This window comes from Oryzias latipes, chromosome 5 (genome assembly GCF_053564925.1).
Source record: "Oryzias latipes strain Hd-rR chromosome 5, Olatipes_Hd-rR_3.1".
Taxonomy (NCBI): Eukaryota; Metazoa; Chordata; class Actinopteri; order Beloniformes; family Adrianichthyidae; genus Oryzias; species Oryzias latipes.
Window position 1 is genome coordinate 26,764,089 of NC_136241.1, and position 21,100 is coordinate 26,785,188.

At 40.9% G+C, this 21,100-nt stretch overlaps 1 protein-coding gene across 1 annotated transcript; it reads right to left on the reverse strand.

Moving 5' to 3' along the window:
* Positions 1 to 33: 33 nt before the first annotated feature.
* On the reverse strand, positions 34 to 18,846 carry elk4 (ETS transcription factor ELK4). The gene is made up of 6 exons (XM_004069197.5): positions 18,632 to 18,846; positions 13,150 to 13,364; positions 12,048 to 12,770; positions 9,091 to 9,330; positions 3,641 to 3,760; positions 34 to 3,562 (listed from the first exon to the last, which is right to left on the reverse strand). Exons 2-6 carry the CDS (start codon positions 13,354 to 13,356, stop codon positions 3,464 to 3,466), a joined length of 1,389 nt encoding a protein of 462 aa, XP_004069245.1. The 5' UTR covers positions 13,357 to 13,364; positions 18,632 to 18,846; the 3' UTR covers positions 34 to 3,463.
* Positions 18,847 to 21,100: the final 2,254 nt, after the last annotated feature.

Here is a 21,100-nt window from a genome sequence, read left to right on the forward strand (position 1 = left end):
TGAGTGTTTGTCAATCACACAGAGGGGGCGGAGTCAGAGACGCTCTCTTTATTGGTCTGATCACTTTCGACTGCTCGCACATCAATAAGACGAACTTGGCTTGTAAACATTTGAAAAAGTTTGAAACAAGGAAAAACGGGACAAAACAGATTCAAGAGGAATTTACATTTCAAAAAAAGGAATTAAAAGTGGGCCAAATTTACAGCTTTTCTTGTAATAGTTTCAAAACTATTTGGTAAAAATACTAAATTGCACTATAAGCTCTATTAAATAAATATGGGAGTGCCTGATTACAATTGGCTGTAAAATATTCGATTTGACTGTTTTTCGCCGTATAAAAACCAAGTGCATAACTGCACCCTCCCTTTGGGGAAAAATAGACATTTCTCAGTAAACAAATCTGAGTCTTAGAAAACAGATTTTAAGTGCACAACAGCTGCATTTTCTTTTTTTCCAACAATATCAACACCATATCAAAACACTTGACATATAAAACATAGATTTCTCCCGGTAAGGCTTTAGATTCCTCAAACAGCAAACATCACCTGAGGCGTCACTGCGCCGAAAAACATCTACAAAAGGAAAGAAAAAAAGAACATGCACAAAGAGAACATTGAATCGGAGTACCTCAAAAATAGCAGACATAACTATTACAAAAATAAATCTTAAAGTTCTATGGTTACAGGAAAATAATGTTACATAAAATAGCTGACAGGATTTCTATTTAATTATATATATATATAAGTTTGAGGAGCTTTAGAGACATGGTTGCTGCTGTCTGTGTGCAGTAATGCATCGTTTTTGGACAAACGAGGGCTTGGCTGCAGTAAGTGGTAAGGCACAGTTTAATCTGTGTGTGTGTGTGTGTGGGGGGGGGGGGGGGGGGGGGGGGTTGAAGTTGCATCTCTGGGTTTCAACTGACACTTTGGTAAGAGGGACGTCTAAAGATTTATGGCTTTAACGTCAGACATAAAGTAGGGGAAAACCTTGCAGGGCTGGTTGGAGGAGAAAAACAAGGCATATAGAGGTCCAAACAGGGAGAAAACCCGCCGGCACTGATGCTGCATACAACATAGCAAAAGTGAGTTTTTGCATTAGGATTTTTCTTCTTTCACCTCTCAAGATGGACAGCTCTGCAATACCTCTCCCACACATTAGGTGGCGATATGACTTCCTAAAGTCCTTATAACGAATTAGAAAAAAGGTTAGCATGCTAAAGCTTTAACATTGTTAGTGATTCTGTTTGTTGTAGTTTTTTTTTTCTTTTAATTAAATTTTACAGAAAGCTGTTTTAACACACGGACTTTTAGACGTGTTCACATTGTATTGGACGAAAATTCCCCTAAAATTTGTAGCAGCAGGCGCCTAGCTGCTAATGCTAGCTGATGTTGCTAATGCTAACATTTACTTAATTTAATTCTGTAATGTTTGTTTAGTCTAAAAAAACAATTATTCCCCTCCACAAATTAATTGGTGTAAGCATTTTTTAAATTTTGTTGTAACAAAATTGTAGAAAGAACATATACTAAAATACTCATTTTGTGCCCATAAAAATTCTCATTTGTTCGCACAAAATATTAATTTGTGGTCATTTGTATGCATAAATTACTAAATTCAAGGCCATAAAATGTTACATTGTGGCCAAAAAAATGCTGTTTTGTGTGAACAATAGCCACAAATGTTTATAATTATTAAAATTATCATAATAATAAATAAAAATAATAATGTAAAATATTTTTATATACTGAAGGAATTTATTTTTTGTGGTTCTTATTTCTCCTAGGTTTTTATCTTATCTTTATTTCTTTGAAGGTTTTCTTTCAGGTTTACTGTGTGTGGGTTTCAGTCATTTCAATTAAAAGGGACTTCCTGATAATTGCATATGTAAAGAGGTTTTGATGCTACAGCTGCAGACTAATCCCTCTCCAGGAGAAAACAGTCTTTGATCTTCTAAGACCATCTGGAAGCCTTAACTGTAGATCTGACATGGACCAGAATTAAATTGTCTCTAGGATTCAATTTAAATCGTGGGAAACCCTGGAGGTGTCAACTCGCATGACAAGGACAAAGGGTTGAGACTGACTGCCTGCGGAGAGGGATCCGGGCGGCTGTGCTGGACCCCCATGGGGACACCGTTGGTGGTCGGACAGTGGTCCGTCTTTGAAATAACCCCCCTGGACGTTTGAAGCAGGAAGCCAGGACCAAATGCTGTAACTCCTAATATGGACGGACGAGGTAGGCAGGCTCCCTGCCAGCCAATCCGAGCGTCCAGAGGAGGAGTCTGGACACCATGCTGTGCTACGAAGGAGGCGGCTGAAACCGAGATGTTAAAACAGCTGGACGGAGGAACTTCCCTTTGTTCCCAACAGGCTGACACGTTAAGACGTTTGTAATTTGGCGCTGTGCTAGCTCTGAAACTTTGGGAAACCGGATATCTGTTTTATTTTGTTTTACTCTGTTTTAGAAATATTGTTAGGGAAATAAATGTGTTAATCTTTAATCCGGCCGAGTTCCGTGGTTTCTCCTTCTCGACTTTATTGAACATGCAACAAGGAAAAGTAATCTCAAAGCGATAGATTATACTTTTCCAACAATACTTTTTAGACTGTCATGTCCAGGGCTCTGTGAAAACCGTTATCTTTAACAGATAAATTCCCACTGAAGGGAAAGTCTGCACTGAACACAGCTGTCACTTTGGTGCCTGAGTCTTTCTGGCCCCTGGTCTTTGGGTTTCCTCTTAAAAAAACAGGCAGAGGTTTGGTTTGGTGGGGTTGCTTGCATTATCGGCGCACAGCGAGGGTTTATGGCTTTTCTTTCTTCATGACAGCTTACAGTATGGAGGTTGAGGGCGGGACAGGCCACAGTGGCTTTTAGGACTTTTCTACGCTGCTTATATTTCTCCTGCAGCTAAAACGTGGAGGCATCACTCGGATTCAGGTGGGATTAGACAGCAGCTCAGGCAGGTCTGGATAAGTTTGGGTTGAGAAAGAGCCGCATGTTGGGAGGTTAAAGCTTTCCTCTAAACAAAGCTGAGTTACAACAGAATATCAGTCAGTAGAGGGGAGAGCAGCTTAGGAAAAAATAAAAAACACACACACAAAGACCCGGGTTGAGAGCGATCTCCTCGATCCATCACGGCATATGTGGCTGCTCTGATCCAGTCCACACACTGTTGTCATGGAAACCCTTTCTGGCTCTGCTAGTCTGTAAGGATGGTTGTTACCTGGGCGTGCAGACGTGACACAGAGATACATCCTGAGGGTTTAGGCGCCTAACCCTCGCCTGTTTTCTCACGCCCTGTCGGGGCGCTCTCGTGGGTGTAGTGTGCAAGTCAAAGCACCACACGGATGAGGGAATGATGGAGAACAGGGTCCCACAACAATGTCCAGGATGTGGGGGCACCAGGTAAGGCGGTGAGGGGGGCGATGGCGGCTTGTTTTGCATTTCAGGGGAGGTGGGACTTCTATGTTTTCTGAACGTCTGGAGAAATGGGACCGGGCGTGTTGGTTCCATCCAGACTGTGGATCGGGATCTGGAACTGGGTGTTGAGGACGGAGGGGAACTGCAACAGAGCACAGGAGGGAGGTTATTAAAACGCTCATCATCCCAGAGGAGAGCGCAGGGAGGCTGTTCCTCTCACCTGGAATAGGTGGCCTCCCTGACGCCGCGTGGCCGGACTGAGAGGGGCGACCGGACTAAGTGTGCTCCAGAAGTGGATGTTGGACAGCAGAGGGCTGGGAGTCAGCAGGATGGTTGGAGTCTGATGGGAAGAAAAAATAAACAACACTTTAAAAAATGATCCTTGAGGAAAAGTACAGGGGCCTGTTTCTGAAAGGAGGTTAAGTGTAAACTCTGAGTGCGTTAACCCTGAAATCAGGGAAACCCTGGGTTTTCCGTTTCAGAATGGGAGGTTTGTTAAACCAGAGAAAGCAGAGTAAGTCAAACCCGTTTCTGAAAGAGAGGTAACTTAAACTCGGAGTCAGTGTCCATGGTTACTTACGCTGTGAACCTAACCTGGTCGGGAGCAAGTTTTATCCTCTAAACTCAAGGTTTCTGCCGGTCCCCTCCCCTTTTTAAAGACGAAGCGGTATTTTTCGCTTTAACCTTCATTGCCCACATTTCCGTCACACAGAGACGGTCTAAGTGACAAGAATGGCTTGTCCTTTTTTGGAGGACCCAATAGACGAGGAGGCTGCATTAATTCGTAGAGAATTACATTTACGTCGTGCGAGGATTTTGAGACCTAGACTCGATTTTTTTGTCATTTCCCCATACGTTTTTGTTTGAGCGTTACCGTTTTTCGTTGCAGTCAATTACATATATACAATGAAAACAACATTAGGTATTGCTATGTAGATGTTTCATATATCAAATATTGTCAACAAAGCCTACATCCATGACATGCTCAAATTTGACCTGATTGAATTATGTTTTTATACTTCATTTTTAGCTGCTGCCATGTTCTTTTAATTCCTGCAGGATTGCATCTACATGAAAATGAAATCAGGGACATTGAATTAGATTAATGTAACAATTACTTTTAGGAAACACAATTTGCTAGCACTGCTTACTTTCTTAATCCCATATAAACCTATACCACTTGATCAATACAAGGGTAGACAAAGGTTCACTTTTAAAAACACAATTGCATGTATTAATATTAAACTGACCAACGTTTGCAAGAGGGGAAGGTTAACAAAAAAGTCCTCTAAACATTACCGACGTTAAATGCATTTTCCCCCAGATTGGTTCTGTACACTATGCAGCATTTCATGCAATCACACCAGGAATAACACTTCAAAAGTACACCTAAATATCGCCATTTTTTTATTTCACACCTTACGCTATTTGAAAAGTTATTACAGCCAATATTTTATAACAATGATTTAAATGCAAACTTACGCATTAACTTGAGCAGCTATGTTTTCCCACGCTAACTGTCTCTGTTTTGCAGATGTTGCTTTTCTTCTGGAATATGTGCTCAAATTCACTGTAACTCTGCAGCAGCACGTCAAGTTCAGCTGGCGCAAAATATGCAGACCTCTTTTTTTCACGGTTGCCATGGTGACTCGTAATATCTGCGCTCCATTGATAATGGCTTCTTATAGTCGCGGTGCGCACGCTTAACTCCGAATCAGTCCACTCAGAGTTGATTGACCTAACTCCGATCAGCTTTACTGAAACAGAAAACTCAGAGTTGTTAATCTCTCGATTGACCAACTCAGAGTTCAAGTTTAACCTCAGAGTTGGTTGAACCTCCTTTATGAAACAGGCCCCAGGTCCTTCATTCTGTGACCCGAAAGCAAGGATTTCATTCTGGATACATCTTTAGATTCATAAAAAGATATATTTTATATAAACAAATAAAAGAACTGATAATAAACCCCAAAAAACATTCTTTCTTGTTCATGTTTACCAAATAAAAGCATCTCAGGTTCCAGGTATTTAAGTATTTTCCTGTATTATTTATTTAAAGCATATTTTAAACATAAATAAAAACAATAAAACTAAATAACTGGTTTGATCTGATGTGTATGTATTTGTGACCCTGTGTTTGCAGAATTTCCTAAATGTACTAAAGCAGTGACTAACAGTCACAAAAGGAGCGCCCTCTGCTGACATGTTAGGAACATTGCCAGTTAAACTAAATTTAAAGAGATGAGGCCAAAGCGACGATGTTGTTGACGCCACGGTGACGTTTGCGATGTGATGATCTCCTGACCTGAAGAACAACAGCGCCTGATTGTGCAGTGAAGAATGACGCCATGTGACCTGCTAACAACATCTGCTGGAGGAATCAAACTTCCCAAAAGCGGAGGAGGGGCTGTGTGCCATGAAGCACTGCTGCCCCCTGCTGGCCACATCACAATACTTTACTGTAGTCACTTCTGTTTTAACCTGTAAAAGTTATGGAAGCAATTCTGTAGCATTAATAAAAAGCAAAGTAAAAACCAGAAATGCTTTTTCATTTTCAAAATGAAGCTGCATTTTTTGGCTCAAAATAAAATGAAAAAGTAATCCACCAAAATGCTTTTTCATTTCCTTCCTCAACACAGCTTATTCTGTCACTTAATTAAAATTAAAATGAAAATGGTATTTGACATTTCATTTTCAAGACGTTCTCTGGTAAATGTGTAGCATAATTCATTTAGAAATGTCTAATTTGACATTTAAAATGGACTAATAGAAATGCTTTTTAATTTTCAAAATGAAGCTGCATTAAATGACTCAAAATTAAAAAGAAAAGGCAATCCTTCAAAATGCTTTTTCATTTCCTTCCTCAATACAGCTTATTCTGTCACTTAATTAAAATGATAAAGAAAATGGTATTTGACATTTCATTTTAAAAAAGGTCTACGGTAAATGTGTAGCAAAATTCATTTAGAAATGTCTAATTTGACAATTAAAATGGATTAAGAGAAATGCTTTTTAATTTTCAAAATGAAGCTGCATTAAATGACTCAAAATTCAAATGAAAAAGCAATATTTCAAAATGCTTTTTCATTTTATACTTAAAACCGCTTATTCTGTGTCATAATTAAAACGAAAATGCAAAGAGGGGATTGCATTTGCATTTTAACACCCACCCTGGGAAACTTGTAGCAATATTCATTTCTTAAATGCAATAGCAGAGGGGAGGCGGGGCGATGACGTCACTGCTTTCTCCGTGTGTACGGCTGCTGTCGCTGAGAGACCTGGTGTGTCTGTGTTCGCATTGAGATCACCTAAAACCGGGTCCTGTTCACAAACCGCTGGACCTGGACTGCTCAAACCTGGATTCCTGTATCTTAATGCGAGAAATGCAGCAGAATGTTCCTTTATCTCCCTCGCGAATCAGAAGCTGTGAATCGCAACCCAACTTCTTCAGCGTCGTCTGACCGCACGGATTTAAAAACATATGATCGAGCAGAGCAGGCCCTTAATAATAATCATGACAGTAATAAAAGCACATTATGAAGATAGTCTCCTGCAGCTTCGCGCTGAGTGAGTGTTTTTGGTCCAACCAGCAACGTTTAGCATGGAGAAATCTGCTATCTGTTGATGGAGCTCCAGCTGTCATCAAACAGCAAATTCACCGCGAAGCTGCAAATAAATGTGTAAATATGTGGGAATTACATCAGTCTTTATTTTGTTCTGGACACCACTGGAAACACAAATTCATATGATGGTTTCTCAGATCGCAGCAGCATTTCCGCCTTCAGCGATCATCGGGAGCTTCGCGCTCCGCTATGCGAAGGCAGCTGGCGGTCCAAAGAACAAAAGCGTGTCTGCGGTGCGTCAGGAGGAGGACCGCAGAAGAAGGACATGCTGTTATGTAGTCCTGAGAAGCTGTGGAAACTCATCAGAAGTTCACAACCAACTCAAAGCCGTCTTTTCTGTCGCTAACACAGTCTGCTCCTGGTGCGTGTGTGTGTGTGTGTGTGCGTCCCTCAGCGGCCGTACACACGGAGAAAGCAGTGACGTCATCGCCCCGCCTCCCCTCTGCTAATGCATTTAAGAAATGAATATTGCTACAAGTTTCCCAGGGTGGATGTTAAAATGCAAATGCAATCCCCTCTTTGCATTTTCGTTTTAATTATGACACAGAATAAGCGGTTTTAAGTATAAAATGAAAAAGCATTTTGAAATATTGCTTTTTCATTTGAATTTTGAGTCATTTGATGCAGCTACATTTTGAAAATTAAAAAGCATTTCTGTTAATCCATTTTAATTGTCAAATTAGACATTTCTAAAATGAATTTTGCTACACATTTACCGTGGACCTTTTTTTAAATGAAATGTCAAATACCATTTTCTTTATCATTTTAATTAAGTGACAGAAAAAGCTGGGTTGAAGTATAAAATGATAAAGCACTTTGGTATATTGCTTTTTCTTTAAAATTTTGAGTCAAAAAATGCAGCTTCATTTTGAAAATTAAAAAGCATTTCTATTAATCTATTTTAAACATCAAATTAAACATTTCTAAATCAATTATGCTACACATTTACCAGAGAACGTCTTGAAAATGAAATGTCAAATACCATTTTCATTTTAATTTTAATTAAGTGACTGAATAAGCTGTGTTGAGGAAGGAAAAGAAAAAGCATTTTGGTGGATTGCTTTTTCATTTTATTTTTGAGTCAAAAAATGCAGCTTCATTTTGAAAATGAAAAAGCATTTCTGTTTTTGACTTTGCTTTTTATTAATGCTACAGAATCGCTTCCATAAAAGGTGAGCTCAAATCATAAAAACGTACGAATCATAGACATCAAAGTTCCATGTGGTGTACCTCAGGGTGCAGCTTTAGGCCCACTTTTCTTTTCAATTCAAAGGCATCTATTTTTTTAAGATTATTAATAAGCTGATTTGTGTTTTACTTTTATGGATAAGTTGGTTGCTCTAAACTTCCAAGATCTGAGCTGTGTATATGTCAAAGCATAGATGTCTTTGAAGCTGGATTTAAATCTAAAAAGGTTGTTTTTTATTCAGATTGGTTGAAAAATCGGTTGACTTATGAGATCAGTTTCTAAAATATGAGAATAAGTGGTTTTCTTAAAGTTGTAACAGTTGAATCGCTATTTATATAACCATTTATTGTTTTTATTTCTATACTTTGATCAAGCAAATGTGGCTTTTAAACGGAAATGTGAAAAACAGAATCAATATTTTTAACATTTATAAATCTTTAGAAAGCATTAATACTGATTGCATGTTTCAGATCTGTGCATTAAAGTAGAGCTGATCTGCTTGATTTCCAGATGTCTGACCAGCTGCTGATCACCTGAACCCAGTGAGTTCAGTGAATCTGAGGCTGGAATCATTTGATCCAGAAATCGAGCAGGACAAGCAGAAAACATGGAGGGTGATGACAGCTTTCCTAAAAATGATCGTCAGATATTTAGAAAAGCTGTTTTTTCACTAACTCTTCGTTTGTTGAAGCCACAGCTAAAGCCTTGGTCAGACCGCATCCCGTTATGGGGGGGAGGGGTTTACCTGTCCGGCTGCGATCTGACTGTACCTTTGTTTTTATTCTGTTGTCATCCTGACTCTAATGTGTCCCTGACTCGTGTGGGCGGAGCTTCCTGCTGCTGCTCACAGGCAGAACTCACCTGCAGCATGGCGGGCGTGAGAGAGGGGGTGGGGAGCGACGGGCTGCAGTTGTTCATGGGGGAGAAGTCCGAGGCGGTGACCAGCAGAGTAGGCGGGCTGATCTGCAGGACTCTGGGAGGCTTGCGCGTCTTCCCGGAGCTCTGATTGCTGGCTGCGGTGCTGCTGCTCGCCGACGACGAGCTGGTCTCCGCGTCCACCAAGTTGATCTCGTCTCCGGGCTGAGCGCCGCCGCCATCCACCTGACAAAACCAAAAATGCTGCTTTACTTTCTTGGGGTCGGGGAAACACTCTGGATTACTTTAAAGTCTTCAGATCATTAAACTGAATCGCATGTCAGGTAAAGATAGCCTGCGATAAGCCTCCAAACAGGCTGTTCCAGCTGCAGCAGCAGCAACTGCATCTCTAACGTCCTGCTGGGCAATAAAAACATTGAGACTTAAACAATCCATTAGATCTGGATTCACACTAGGAGTTGTAACAATCACTGAATTGATTTAATCTGTCTGAGGCAAGTTGTTAATCGAATTGAATTGAATTGACAGAAATGATTTAGAAATCATTTTAAATCAAAGAAAGCAATTTTATCGATATTATCAAATACCATTTAGATTGAGACAAGGTAGGTTTATTTTACTGTAATGTAAAAATAACCAAGTGCATCACAGCAGACAACTCACATGTGATGTCAGCAAAAACTGATCACAAATCCATCACTCCAGTCTAATGTGTGGAAAGACTTTGAATTTAGCAAAGACATGCGGCCATAACAGTTTGGTAGAATGTTCCAAAAATGGATTATTTGGATGTGGAAGAACAACTGTGCTGAACTTTAGGAAACTAAAATGTAAATTGATTTGTCATTAATTCTTGTTTACTCATTTGCTTGTTCATGTATTTAATTTACACTTGATTATCATGCCAGAAATAGAAAGAATCTGGAAAACTTCAGCTGCTCTGTTCAGTACACAGCTGTTTATCTCTCAGTCACCCTGATTAAAGTATCGGCTGAAGATGTCCTGGATTGGTTTTAGTTCAGTTAGTTCGGTAACAACAGTCCTTGTTAAAATAAATCCTTCCACCTCTAACTCACACGTGCAGCTTCCAGATTGAACAGCATTTAAATACACTTAGATTTATATTAGAGTTATCTGATCATTTGATCAGAAATCAGGTATGATCATGTTGTTAACTATTTTTAGTAGTTAATAGAAAACTCTAGTAAATGGTTAATAATTTCTTTTTTCTATTTTTACTTCTTAATGGTTAAGAATTTTTTTTGTAGTTGATAGTTTACTATATTTACTAGATAACTTGATTGTTGAAGCTACTTCAGTGAAGTTCTCTGTTTTTTTAACAAGAACTTTATTACTCACAACGATCCAATACAATACAGTGCAATACAGGAAAAGAACATGCCAGGGGGTTATGATTACATGTTACACAAAGACATTAACACTGACACACAGATCAAGTGTTTTCATCGCTTTCTTATTGTCAGAATTCTATATTGTGTTCATGTATTGTTTGACCTCATTGGTAGACATTGGTAGATATAATTGGTAGATTTGGATGAATGTTCCATTTGCATAAAAATAATATGAGATATGCATAATTGTTCTTTTTTTAATGGTACGGACAGTGGGTGAGGAGGCCAAACATACAGTCAGGACCATAAATATTTGGACAGAGACACATTCTCTCTAATTTAGTTTCTGTACATTACCACAGTGAATTTTTAAGAAAACAACTCAGATAACATTGAAGTGCAGACTTTCAGCTTTATTCCATGGGTTCCACGCGAGATAAACAAACGCATGTGAGAAATCCGTCCCATCCGCGGTCACTTCACCTGCGTGGAGCACTAAGTTTAAGCTGATGAAACAGCGGAACATGCGGCGGTTTTTAAGTCAGAACTGGAGCTGCTTCACTTACAGCAGCAACAGACCGATTAATAAAAAGTGTTAAGTATTTTACTACGAGAAGAAATTCTGAGAATTTGCTTTTAGTTCTTAGCTTATCCCTTGTGCTATCCTATGGGGTCCAGATGACCCCACCCTTACCTTGACGTGTTCTCCCTACCATGACAAAGGTGGATAAAGGTGGAAAGATTTCATGTAATCCATGGACACCAGTGAGGATCACAAATCATTCAAGAAAAAAGGTTTAGCTCACTGTCTAGTGGGTCTAGATGACCCAACTCCCAATGTTAAAGTGCCTAGGATAGCACAAGGGTTATTTACAGTATGTCAACAAAAATGTTTGTCAATGTTATGTTTGAGTAAAACTTGATTTAATGCTTTGTTTTTAAATGGAGCAGATCAAACAGTTTAGCGATCTGTTTATGTTCTCTTTTGAAGCTTTTGTTTTACTTGTGTTCCTTCAGTGTTCTGTTGAAAGTATGATTGGAAATCAATATTTAAATCTAAACAACCGGCTGATGATAACATGTTTCTCCTAGGAGCAGCAGTTTTCAAATATGACAAAAATAGTTATTTGGATTATATCGTGATATATCGTTATTGCCTGATATGAAAGAAAAAACTATATTGTATAATATAAAAATTTCTATATCGCCCAGCCCTAATATTAATATAATTTTGTACAATATTTTAGAAAATCATTTTTGCCCCCCCAAAACAAGAGAAACTGCTTTAAAGCAAAGTTCATATCATAGATTTGATTTTGATGAAAATTTTTTGCTTTTTTTAATGAAAATTTAGATTAGTGTAAACTTTTCTAATCTAATCTCTCCCAATTTTTTCTACAGATTTTTTTTAAAGGCTACGTGGTGCGTTTCAGTGTCAGCTATTTAAAGAAACTTTAAATGACTTGTGAGCTGAATTTCAGAACTAAACGATCTGCAGATGAGCGAATTCTTTATCTTTTTTCGCTTTAAAAACAGATGTGACAGATGACGTAAAAGAAGGGGGTGGAGCCACGTTTCCGTGGCGTGTACCTTGTCCTGTTCTGTGGGATCTTCAGGCTGGGAGGAGTTCACCTCCATGTCGCTCAGGATCACCAGCTCCTCTGAGGAATCCTGCACGAGGTTCGGGGACGCGCTGGCAGAGCTCATGTCCGCCAAGCCGAAGGCCGGTTCCGACTGGCGGCTGCTTTCGAAGGAGTAGACGGGCTGGTGCTGCAGGGAGGAGTGTGTGGCGGCGTCTTCGTCCCTTGGAGGCGGCGCTTGCAAAGGATCTGAGCTGTTGGGCATCAAGCCGGGTTCTGTGGCAACCTGAGGAGGAAGCGGCGCCGGCTTCGGGGGGCTGTTTCCAAACTTGATGACTGACGACAGAGGTGGAGACTGTTGCTGCAGCGGCTGACACTCCTGTCCCTGCGAGGTGACAGCAAGCAGCCTCTTCTCCATCTTCTCTGCCGGGTTCTCCATTTTAATGGACTTGAAGAGCTGGGGCCTGTTCTGCAGGGAGTTGAGGTGGAAGGAGGTGTACAGGCCCGAGTGGATGTAGTCGTTGCGGTTGGACTGCTTGCTGCTGGCGCCCAGAGCTGCTGCTGCTGCTGCCGCCACCCTGGATCTGTCGGCGAGCTCCGCCTCCTGCAGGCTGCCGTCTGGCCTCTTGGCTGTTGGCGTGTCCTCTGACCGAGCCGGCTCTCCTTTCAGGATGTCAGGATAGGACACGAAGCGGTAGACAAACTTCTGACCGTTTACCTTCTTGATGATGTTCTGCAAACAAGGAAAGGAAACGTGAAAGAAGAGAGGGGGCCAAAATAGATGCAGCAAGGCCCTGTGGCTTCCTGTCCCCGCCAAATTAAGAGACACAAACTCTGCAGTGCTGCCCTAAACGCCCACAGGTCGGAAAACCACAGAGTGGGCGACACAGAGCGTTCGCTTTCTTCTTCTACTCTCCGTTCAGAACTGCTTCAGCACGTTCGTGCAGAGTGGAAGACGCTCACTTCCAACTATTCAAACTGACTTTTACTGTGAAGCTACATCCTTTAAAAATCAACATCCACATAAATTTGTTTTCATGTTTTCATGCATAAAGCAGTAATGTGATCCCTCCTCCTCCTCAGAGGAGGAGGAGCACAGAGGCGGACCTTACCTTGTCGTAGTAGTATCTGAGGGCCCGGCTGAGTTTGTCGTAGTTCATGTTGGGCTTGTTCTTGCGGGCTCCCCACAGCCGGGCCACCTCCTCCGCCTGCAGCAGCTTGAACTCTCCCTCCTCGTTGGTCCATCGGATCAGCTGCTGGTTGCTGGAGTCCAGGAGGAGCTGCAGGAGAAACTGCCACAGGGTGACAGAGTTGTCCATGTCGCTCACTGAGACATAAAAAAAGGAAACACTAGTGAGGAACGTATGTAAACACAAGATCCAAATTTCCTTCTGATTGAGATCGGTGGGTCATGCTGATTGTTGATCCGATCGTGGTGCATATTAACAATTTATTCCGATTGTGGGTCACTACTGCTCTGTCTTTTACGTCATGCGTAGACGGTGTGGCGCTCCAGAGGAGGTTTTGGAGCGCGAACAGGACCGGCCGGCTGCTCTGCGAGAAGGACTCATGTCTCTGAGCAGAGCAGCAGGACTCGCTACTTCATCTAATACGGCCATTTCCCGTGTTGTAGATAGTTCTGCGCATATCAGAAAAAATTATTCTGATTGAAAGAGTGGCGTATGCTGACGGTCACACCATCTTCATGGGGTTCAAGGGACATTAGGATGGACCTGTTCTATGCTGTGCAGATATGAGGTTAGGGAGCGGTGTAGAGCGTTTTTAAGTTCATCAATCTTCTTGTGCAGCTTTGAAATTAAGATAATTAAACCAAAACTAAACTTCAGAAACAAATTCAACAATGATGTGGAGCGGTTGGGGATCAAAAGTTTTGGTTTGAAATTTTTGATTGGTCGAGAATTATGCAGTCTATGTGCATTTAACGTAGTTTAGATGCAATGGTGTGTGATTTTTGCAAGAAGCATCCGGGAATTTGTGGCTTTCCACGACCGCTCCACCGTACCACCAATGTTTAACTTTGATATCGCGTATACGGCGCACACATCTGTAGGGCTGGGTTTCACCAATATTTTCCAGAAACTATTCGATTTACAAATTTTTTCAATTCATTCATTCATCTGCCGGGGCTGCTGGAGCCTATCCCGCCCAGTTGTATCCTGGACAGGCCGCCAGTCTGTCACAGAGCCACAAATCACACACCCATACATCCCTAGGGACGATTACAGTAACCAATTAACCTTTGAAGCATGTTTTTGAAGTCGAAGTCCCTGGAAAAAAAAACGCGCATGCACGGGAGAACATGCAAACTCCACACAGAAAGGTCCCTCATTTCAGGGCCCCCAGCCGGGACTTGAACGAGGGACCTACTTGCTGTGAGGCAAGAACCCAACCAATGCGCCACCTGGATTGAGGCAGCAAAATCAATTTAGAATTTACGTGTTTAACACATTTAGACATATTTGTATAGAAATACATTAAAAGTGTGGGCAGCCCTAGTCTACATGAACACCGAAAAGCAGCAGCTTCTCAGGAGGACCAGGGTTCAAGTGAGCTTTCACAGCTGACAGATGAGGTCAACTAAGCTGAGGATGAAGCAGTGATGCGAATCGAAGGCGGCAGTGACCAGGCCTTGAAGGAATTCGGATGCATCAATTTCATTAATCCCAGAAGTCCAAGACTGCGACCGGACGGCAAGTTCTGACACGTGAGCTATGAAAAATATGAGCCAAAACAAAGGAATGACCTTCTCTTTTCCTGAGATTTGTTTTTTTCATTGTCTGATCTAAGGTTAAACTCCTGTTAGATTCAGCTTTGTGCAGACATCGACTGTACTCTGCTTAATTCTAGTTTTCTACTGTAAATCTTGAGATTAACATTTTTCAGTCTGAACGACAGAGGAAAGGATGGAAAACATAAAAACAGTTTCAGCCTCCAGAAGTAAAAAACTTTAGATTCTTTAGGAGAGGTAAAACCATCAGAAGATGGTAGGGATGCAGCGAATCAGCGAACTTCAACTTCTCCTCCAGATGTTTAAAGTGTGGAAACACTCCATCTTTGTCATATTATGGTACAAGAGAAAATGTCTTCTATGAAAAATATATCTTTTTAAATTATCTGCAAAAATAAAAAAAAAGTACAGCGGTCCCTCAGTTATCGCGGTAGTTGTATTCTAAAGAGAAAATCCAGGAAGCAGTCAAACTTAATTTTTTACTATTCATATAGATGTTTTAAAGCTGTAAAACTCTTCCTTACTACACCACTGTATACACTTTTCTCAGACAGATGTCAACATTTTCACACTTTTCTCTCTTGTTTAAACTCTCAAAGTGCAAACCTCTGATTGATTGATTAGGTCTGTAGCCAATCAGGACGCACACACAGTGCCCTGTTAAAAAGAAAAAAGAAAACATTCAAAAATGCAGAGAAAAAAATCAGCAAAACAACAAGACCAAAAAAGTTGAACCGCGTTACAACGAGGAACCACTGTACATGAAGCCTTGAGTCCCATCTTTTTTGTCCTAGGACTTTAATTTTGCTAAACCGTTTCTGAATTCTGTGTTAAGGATCTTCTGCAGCTTCTTCATTCACTCACCTGTTAAAGTAATTACACCGGATGCAGTAACTTTGACCAGCACGTGTCTGTTAACTCACACAAGGAAGCCTTTGATGGAAAGACAAGGGGGTACAAGAACAGCAGCGATTTTCAAAATAAAATACCACACATGAACTGAAGATTAATCGTGGAGTAAACTCCTGTGTTCCCAACACCTCTCTGTTTGGACTTCTGGAGTAAAACTCATCTCCTCCACACAGTGCTGGCGGGGAGGGGGGGGGGGGCAGAGTCTGAGCCCTCAGAGTGATGCTAGAGAGACTAATCCATGCATGTGTTACTGCAGGATTAAACAGCTGTAATTCTGTACTAACATGTTCAGATGATTTAAAAATGCAGCAGTTATTTATTTTAATTCTTTTTACCTTTAAAGGTAAGCGTAAAACTTTTCAGCGTACTTATCAGCAGAAAACAGTGACACACAAATCTCAGTCTGTGAATTTTGAAGCAGAGAAAAACAAAGAAGTGGAGAAACCTGATAAACCTTATATTTTTAAATTAATTTTATAACAAGCCAAGCGCCAAAAAGTCTTAAAGTACTAAGCAAGAAGGCTTCAGATTTTAACTTCACAGTCACCACACCTGTGAAAGCAAATGCGTGTAAACTTCAGGAGTAGAAAGGGCGCACACTACCCGCAGTGGTGTACTTTGAAAATGGCTTTAAAATTTAAATCTGTGATCAGGATTGGGATTAATAATCCAGCAATAAATTTCCCCAGCAATCAGTGTTTTAAAAGTGCTATTAGGAGAACTTCAATCAGCAGCTTCAACGTCATAATGTCCACATGTTTCTATTTAAGCCACAGCTGACAGAGTAGTGGACAAAGATTCTGACTTTGTGGACGGTGGAAAGGACTAAGTGTGTACAGTATTTCAGAAAAGCAACACTCAAAAACGGCAGTGGTCGTGAGATAATGCGGGGATGCTTTGCTGCTTCAGGATCTGTTGTGATAGATGGAACCATGAGTTCTGCTCCACCAGGAAGCCGTCCATCTGTTCATGATCGCAAGCTCAACAGAATCTCGGTTCTGCAACAAAAACAATGATGCAAACATCATGCAACAGCAGCAGCTCCGCCTCCGAAAAAAATAGCAACATGAAGATTTTTGCTGTGGTTGCAGCAAAGGAAAGGACTGAGATCCTGGTACGTGATTTTAAAGCCCCACACTGATCATCTTTAAATCTATTTTCAAAGTGTTTCCAGTAGTCCTTCCGTTTTGATTATGCCATTTTTAGCCAAAACCAAAAAAGACATAAGCTGCGGTTACATGGACAAAAGTAATCGGAATAAACGACCAGCATAAAAATGCGTCATGTAAACACAAGATCAAAATTTCCTTTCTGATGGCGATAGGTGGGTTATGCCGATTGTTGATCCGATCATGGTGCATATCAACAATTTATTCCGATTGTGGGTCACTACTGCTCTGTGTTTTACGTCATGTGTAGACGGTGTGGCGCTCCAGAGGAGGCTTTGGAGCGCGAACAGGACCGGCCGGCTGCTCCGTGAGAAGGACTCGTGTCTCTGAGCAGAGCAGCAGGACTCGTAGCTTTGTGTTTGCGGGCAGGAGAGGATGTACTGTTTTGAGCCAGAAGCCAGCTCAAACAAGGAAAGCAAAGACAGGCATGGATCGATTTGTCGAGCTTGTAATGGTGACAAAATACAATCTTTTCCAAACTGCATTTTTCATCTGCTCCTGATTCACAATGGTTTGAATAACAAAATACACAAAAGTGCCATTTTATCTTTATATTTGTCCTACATCATCAGAAAAATCCAACAAAAATATGATAAAAACACTATTTTCATCAGAGTGGGTCTTTAAAGTGTTGGTTATGCTGAACCCCCCCCCCCCCCCCCCCCCAATTCCACAAATCTTTAAAGAACTAAACGAAATTCCTCAAATCAAATCGAGTTTTTCTCACCAAACAATCCAAGGCTTAGATAGAAACTAGTAATTTGCATACACCCAGGCAGATTTAGACATCAAATTTCACACACACACAAAAAACTTCCCTAAAATTAAATTTGCATCACATTTTACTTGATGATGTGAATCATTTTAGAGCAAGAAATGTGCAAAATTGTCATTATTATAGAAAAATCAGAATGGACTTAGAAGAGAAATCTAGCAGATGGATTCCAGCAGCTCCTTCTGAGCTTTTATTCTCCTCTGCAGCAGGTTAATGAACACTGTAGGACTCACGCCCACGCGACTCCCTCTGCCAGGATGAGCCATAACACAAGTTATTATCAGCAAGATTGCTCAAGAGGCTGTGCGCTTTCCTTCACAGTCACGGTCTGCCCGGTTTTTGAGGACCAATATGATGACTTCTACTCTGCCTGTCAACATCACATGTGTGTGTGTGTGTGTGTGTGTGTGTGTGTGTGTGTGTGTGTGTGTGTGTGTGTGTGTGTGTGTGTGTGTGTCTGTGTGTGTGTATAAGCCTCTTATAGCTGCGAATAAATCTGCTCTGACTCATGCATGCATGCTGGGATGGACACACCGCAACCCACACACACACACACACACACTCGTACAATCTGTCCCGGACTGTCATATTAAAACCGGCGAGATCTGTGGGAAAATGGGACGAAGTCAAAACTGCCGCCGGGGGGTGGGGGGGAGATTACCGGGGAACGTTATGTAACATTGTTAAAAAATAAAGAAGTGTGAGCTCAGAAAGGCCATCATCAGACGTTTTCTGTAAGTGAGGCTTCTGCTTGAGCTCGCACGCGCCCAAAAGAAGGACCACTTGTTGATGAACAAGTTTCCCGCCCCGGCTGGAGTGGAGGCGGCTTTTGAGTGTCGGAACGGCAGGGTTAGGGTGCCGCGTGCGGCGCCGCTCATTGCACTCGAGGAGACAAAAACAAACCGAGACACTGACGTTTTTTGAGGGGGGGCTAACTGGTAGTGTTAGCCGCTAGCTCCAAGTTAGCTAGCTGGTTTCGCTAAATGTACCTTTCTGGTGGGGCCCGCTGGGTGTCCGAGTCGACGAGCCGCGCCCAAATATTCCCAAATCATCTCCGGAAACTGTGGTGAAGTGTCATGGCCCGGGGAATAACTTTCACAAAAGCGCCGTCAAGGAAATAGCAAAACAGAAAATGCATCAAACTGGCTTCAACAGACGATGTATCCTTTGACCAGGAACTGATGCTGCCTTCATTGCTATCTGTTCATCTCAAGACTCTGCCCCTCCATTCTAGTCAGATGTTTTTACTTTGGTTAAACAAAAAAAAAGAGATTCGAACATTATAAATATATTATTAAAGACATCTTTATTATTTTATATGTATATTTGACTATTTAACAAGTTCCACTACTGACCATTTTTATTGATTCAAGCGTTGTCCACTTGATGTAAACCAAAAAATCCTACCGTTCTATGAGTCCTTAAACGTCTCAACCAATGCACGTTGAGATCATTTCCTCCATCGATGTTTTTTATTTTTGATTGTCCCCCCCCCCCCCCCCCCACACACACAAAAAATCCAAACAAAAACAAAATACATCTAAACTATTTCTGGCATATGGCCATTGTAGTGAAGTGAAGTGAAGAAACTAATATGTTTTCCAATAATATTACTTCAGATGGCTAAATGGATTTGTTTCAAAACTCAATTTTACTTTCACTTTTGCATTGTTATATGCGTTTCGAAAACATGGACTATTTTTTAAAAAATACTACAACAATAAATTTGCTGTAAAAATAAAAACGAAAGTAAATTCTACAAAAACAAAACAGACTTCAAAATAATATTCATAATGATAAATGAAAGTATTTGGGCTACGTAGTGATCTTTTATTTTTATTTTTTATTTCAAGTTTGTAACCAATTCTTTATATTGCGTCATATACATTTTTAAAAATAAAAATAAAACGAAAGCCATCTGTACTGCACAAGGGTATGAAAGCATTTGTGTTGCATAATTAAAAATAAAAGTCAAAACCAGAAATGCTTTTTCCTTTTTAAAATGAAGCTGAATTTTTTGACTCAAAAGTAAAAGGAAAAAGCAATCTGCCAAAATGCTTTTTCCTTTTCTTTTTCAACACTGCTTATTCTGTCAATTAAAATGATAAAGAAAATGGTCTTTGACATTTCATTTTCAAAAAGTTCTCTGGTAAATGTGTAGCAAAATTCATTTAGAAATGTCTAATTTGACAATTAAAATGGGTTAACAGAAATGCTTTTTCATTTTCTAAATGTAGCTGCATCAAATGACTCAAAATTAAAATAAAAAAATCAATACTTAAAAATGTTATTCTGTGTCATAAAATTTTCATAAAACGAAAATGCAAAGAGCGGATTGAATTTTCATTTTCACATCCACCCTGCGAATAGTGTTGCATTATTTCATTCGACTTAGTATTTCCGGAGGGGAGGCGGGGCGATGACGTCAGTGCTATCTCCGTGTGTCAGGCTTGTAGATTTGTGTTAGCGGCAGAGGACGGCTTTGTGAAGGTTGTGCATTCCTGATGATTGCACACAGCGCCTCGGGACTACGTAAAAGCATTTCCGCCTTTTGCGGTCCTCCTTCGGACGCACCGTGGTTCGTCGAAACTTTCCCCAGGACTAGCTTTGTCTTCGGACCGGCATCCGGATCGCCAAAGGCGGAAGTGCTGCTACGCAGATCTGAGAAACTCTAAATCATCTTATGAATTTGTGTTCTCAGTGGTGTCCAGACAAAATAAAGGTTGATGTCATTTCCACATATTTACATTCAAGATGCTCATTGCGGCATTGAAAAATCAGTGCGAAGCTGCAGGAGACTATGTCCTAAATGTGCTTCGGATCGTGGGGCTAAGCACTCTGCTATGCGAAGGCGGCTGCTGGTCCGAAGGCAAAGCTAGTCCGGAAGGAGGTTTCGACGAACCGCGGTGCGTCCGAAGGAGGACCACGGAAGGCGGAAATGCTGCTACGAAGCCCCGAGAAGCTGTGTAGAATCACCAGAAGAGCACAACCATCCCAAAGCCCTCTCCTCTGCCGCTAACACAAAGCTACAAGCCTGGCTGCACTGCTCCAAGCATGTGTGTGTCTTTTAGCAGCAGGACACACGGAGATAACACTGACCTCATCGCCCCGTCTCCCCTCTGGAAATGCTAAGTCGAATTAAATAATGTGACACTATTCGCAGGGTGGATGTGAAAACGCAAATGTAATCCCCTCTTTGCATTTTTGTTTTAATTATGACACACAATAAGCGGTTTTTAAGTAGAAAACGAAAAAGCATTTTGAAGTATTGATTTTTAATTTTAATTTTGAGTCAAAAATTGCAGCTTCATTTTGAAAATGAAAAAGCATTTCCGGTATTTAGTTTTATTTTTAATTATGCTGCACAAATGCTTCCAAACTAGGGAAGTTTAAAAAGGGACCGCTGGGGTCAGTTTTTTTGTAAACCAGCAGGGAGCGCTAGACCACTACAATGAAAC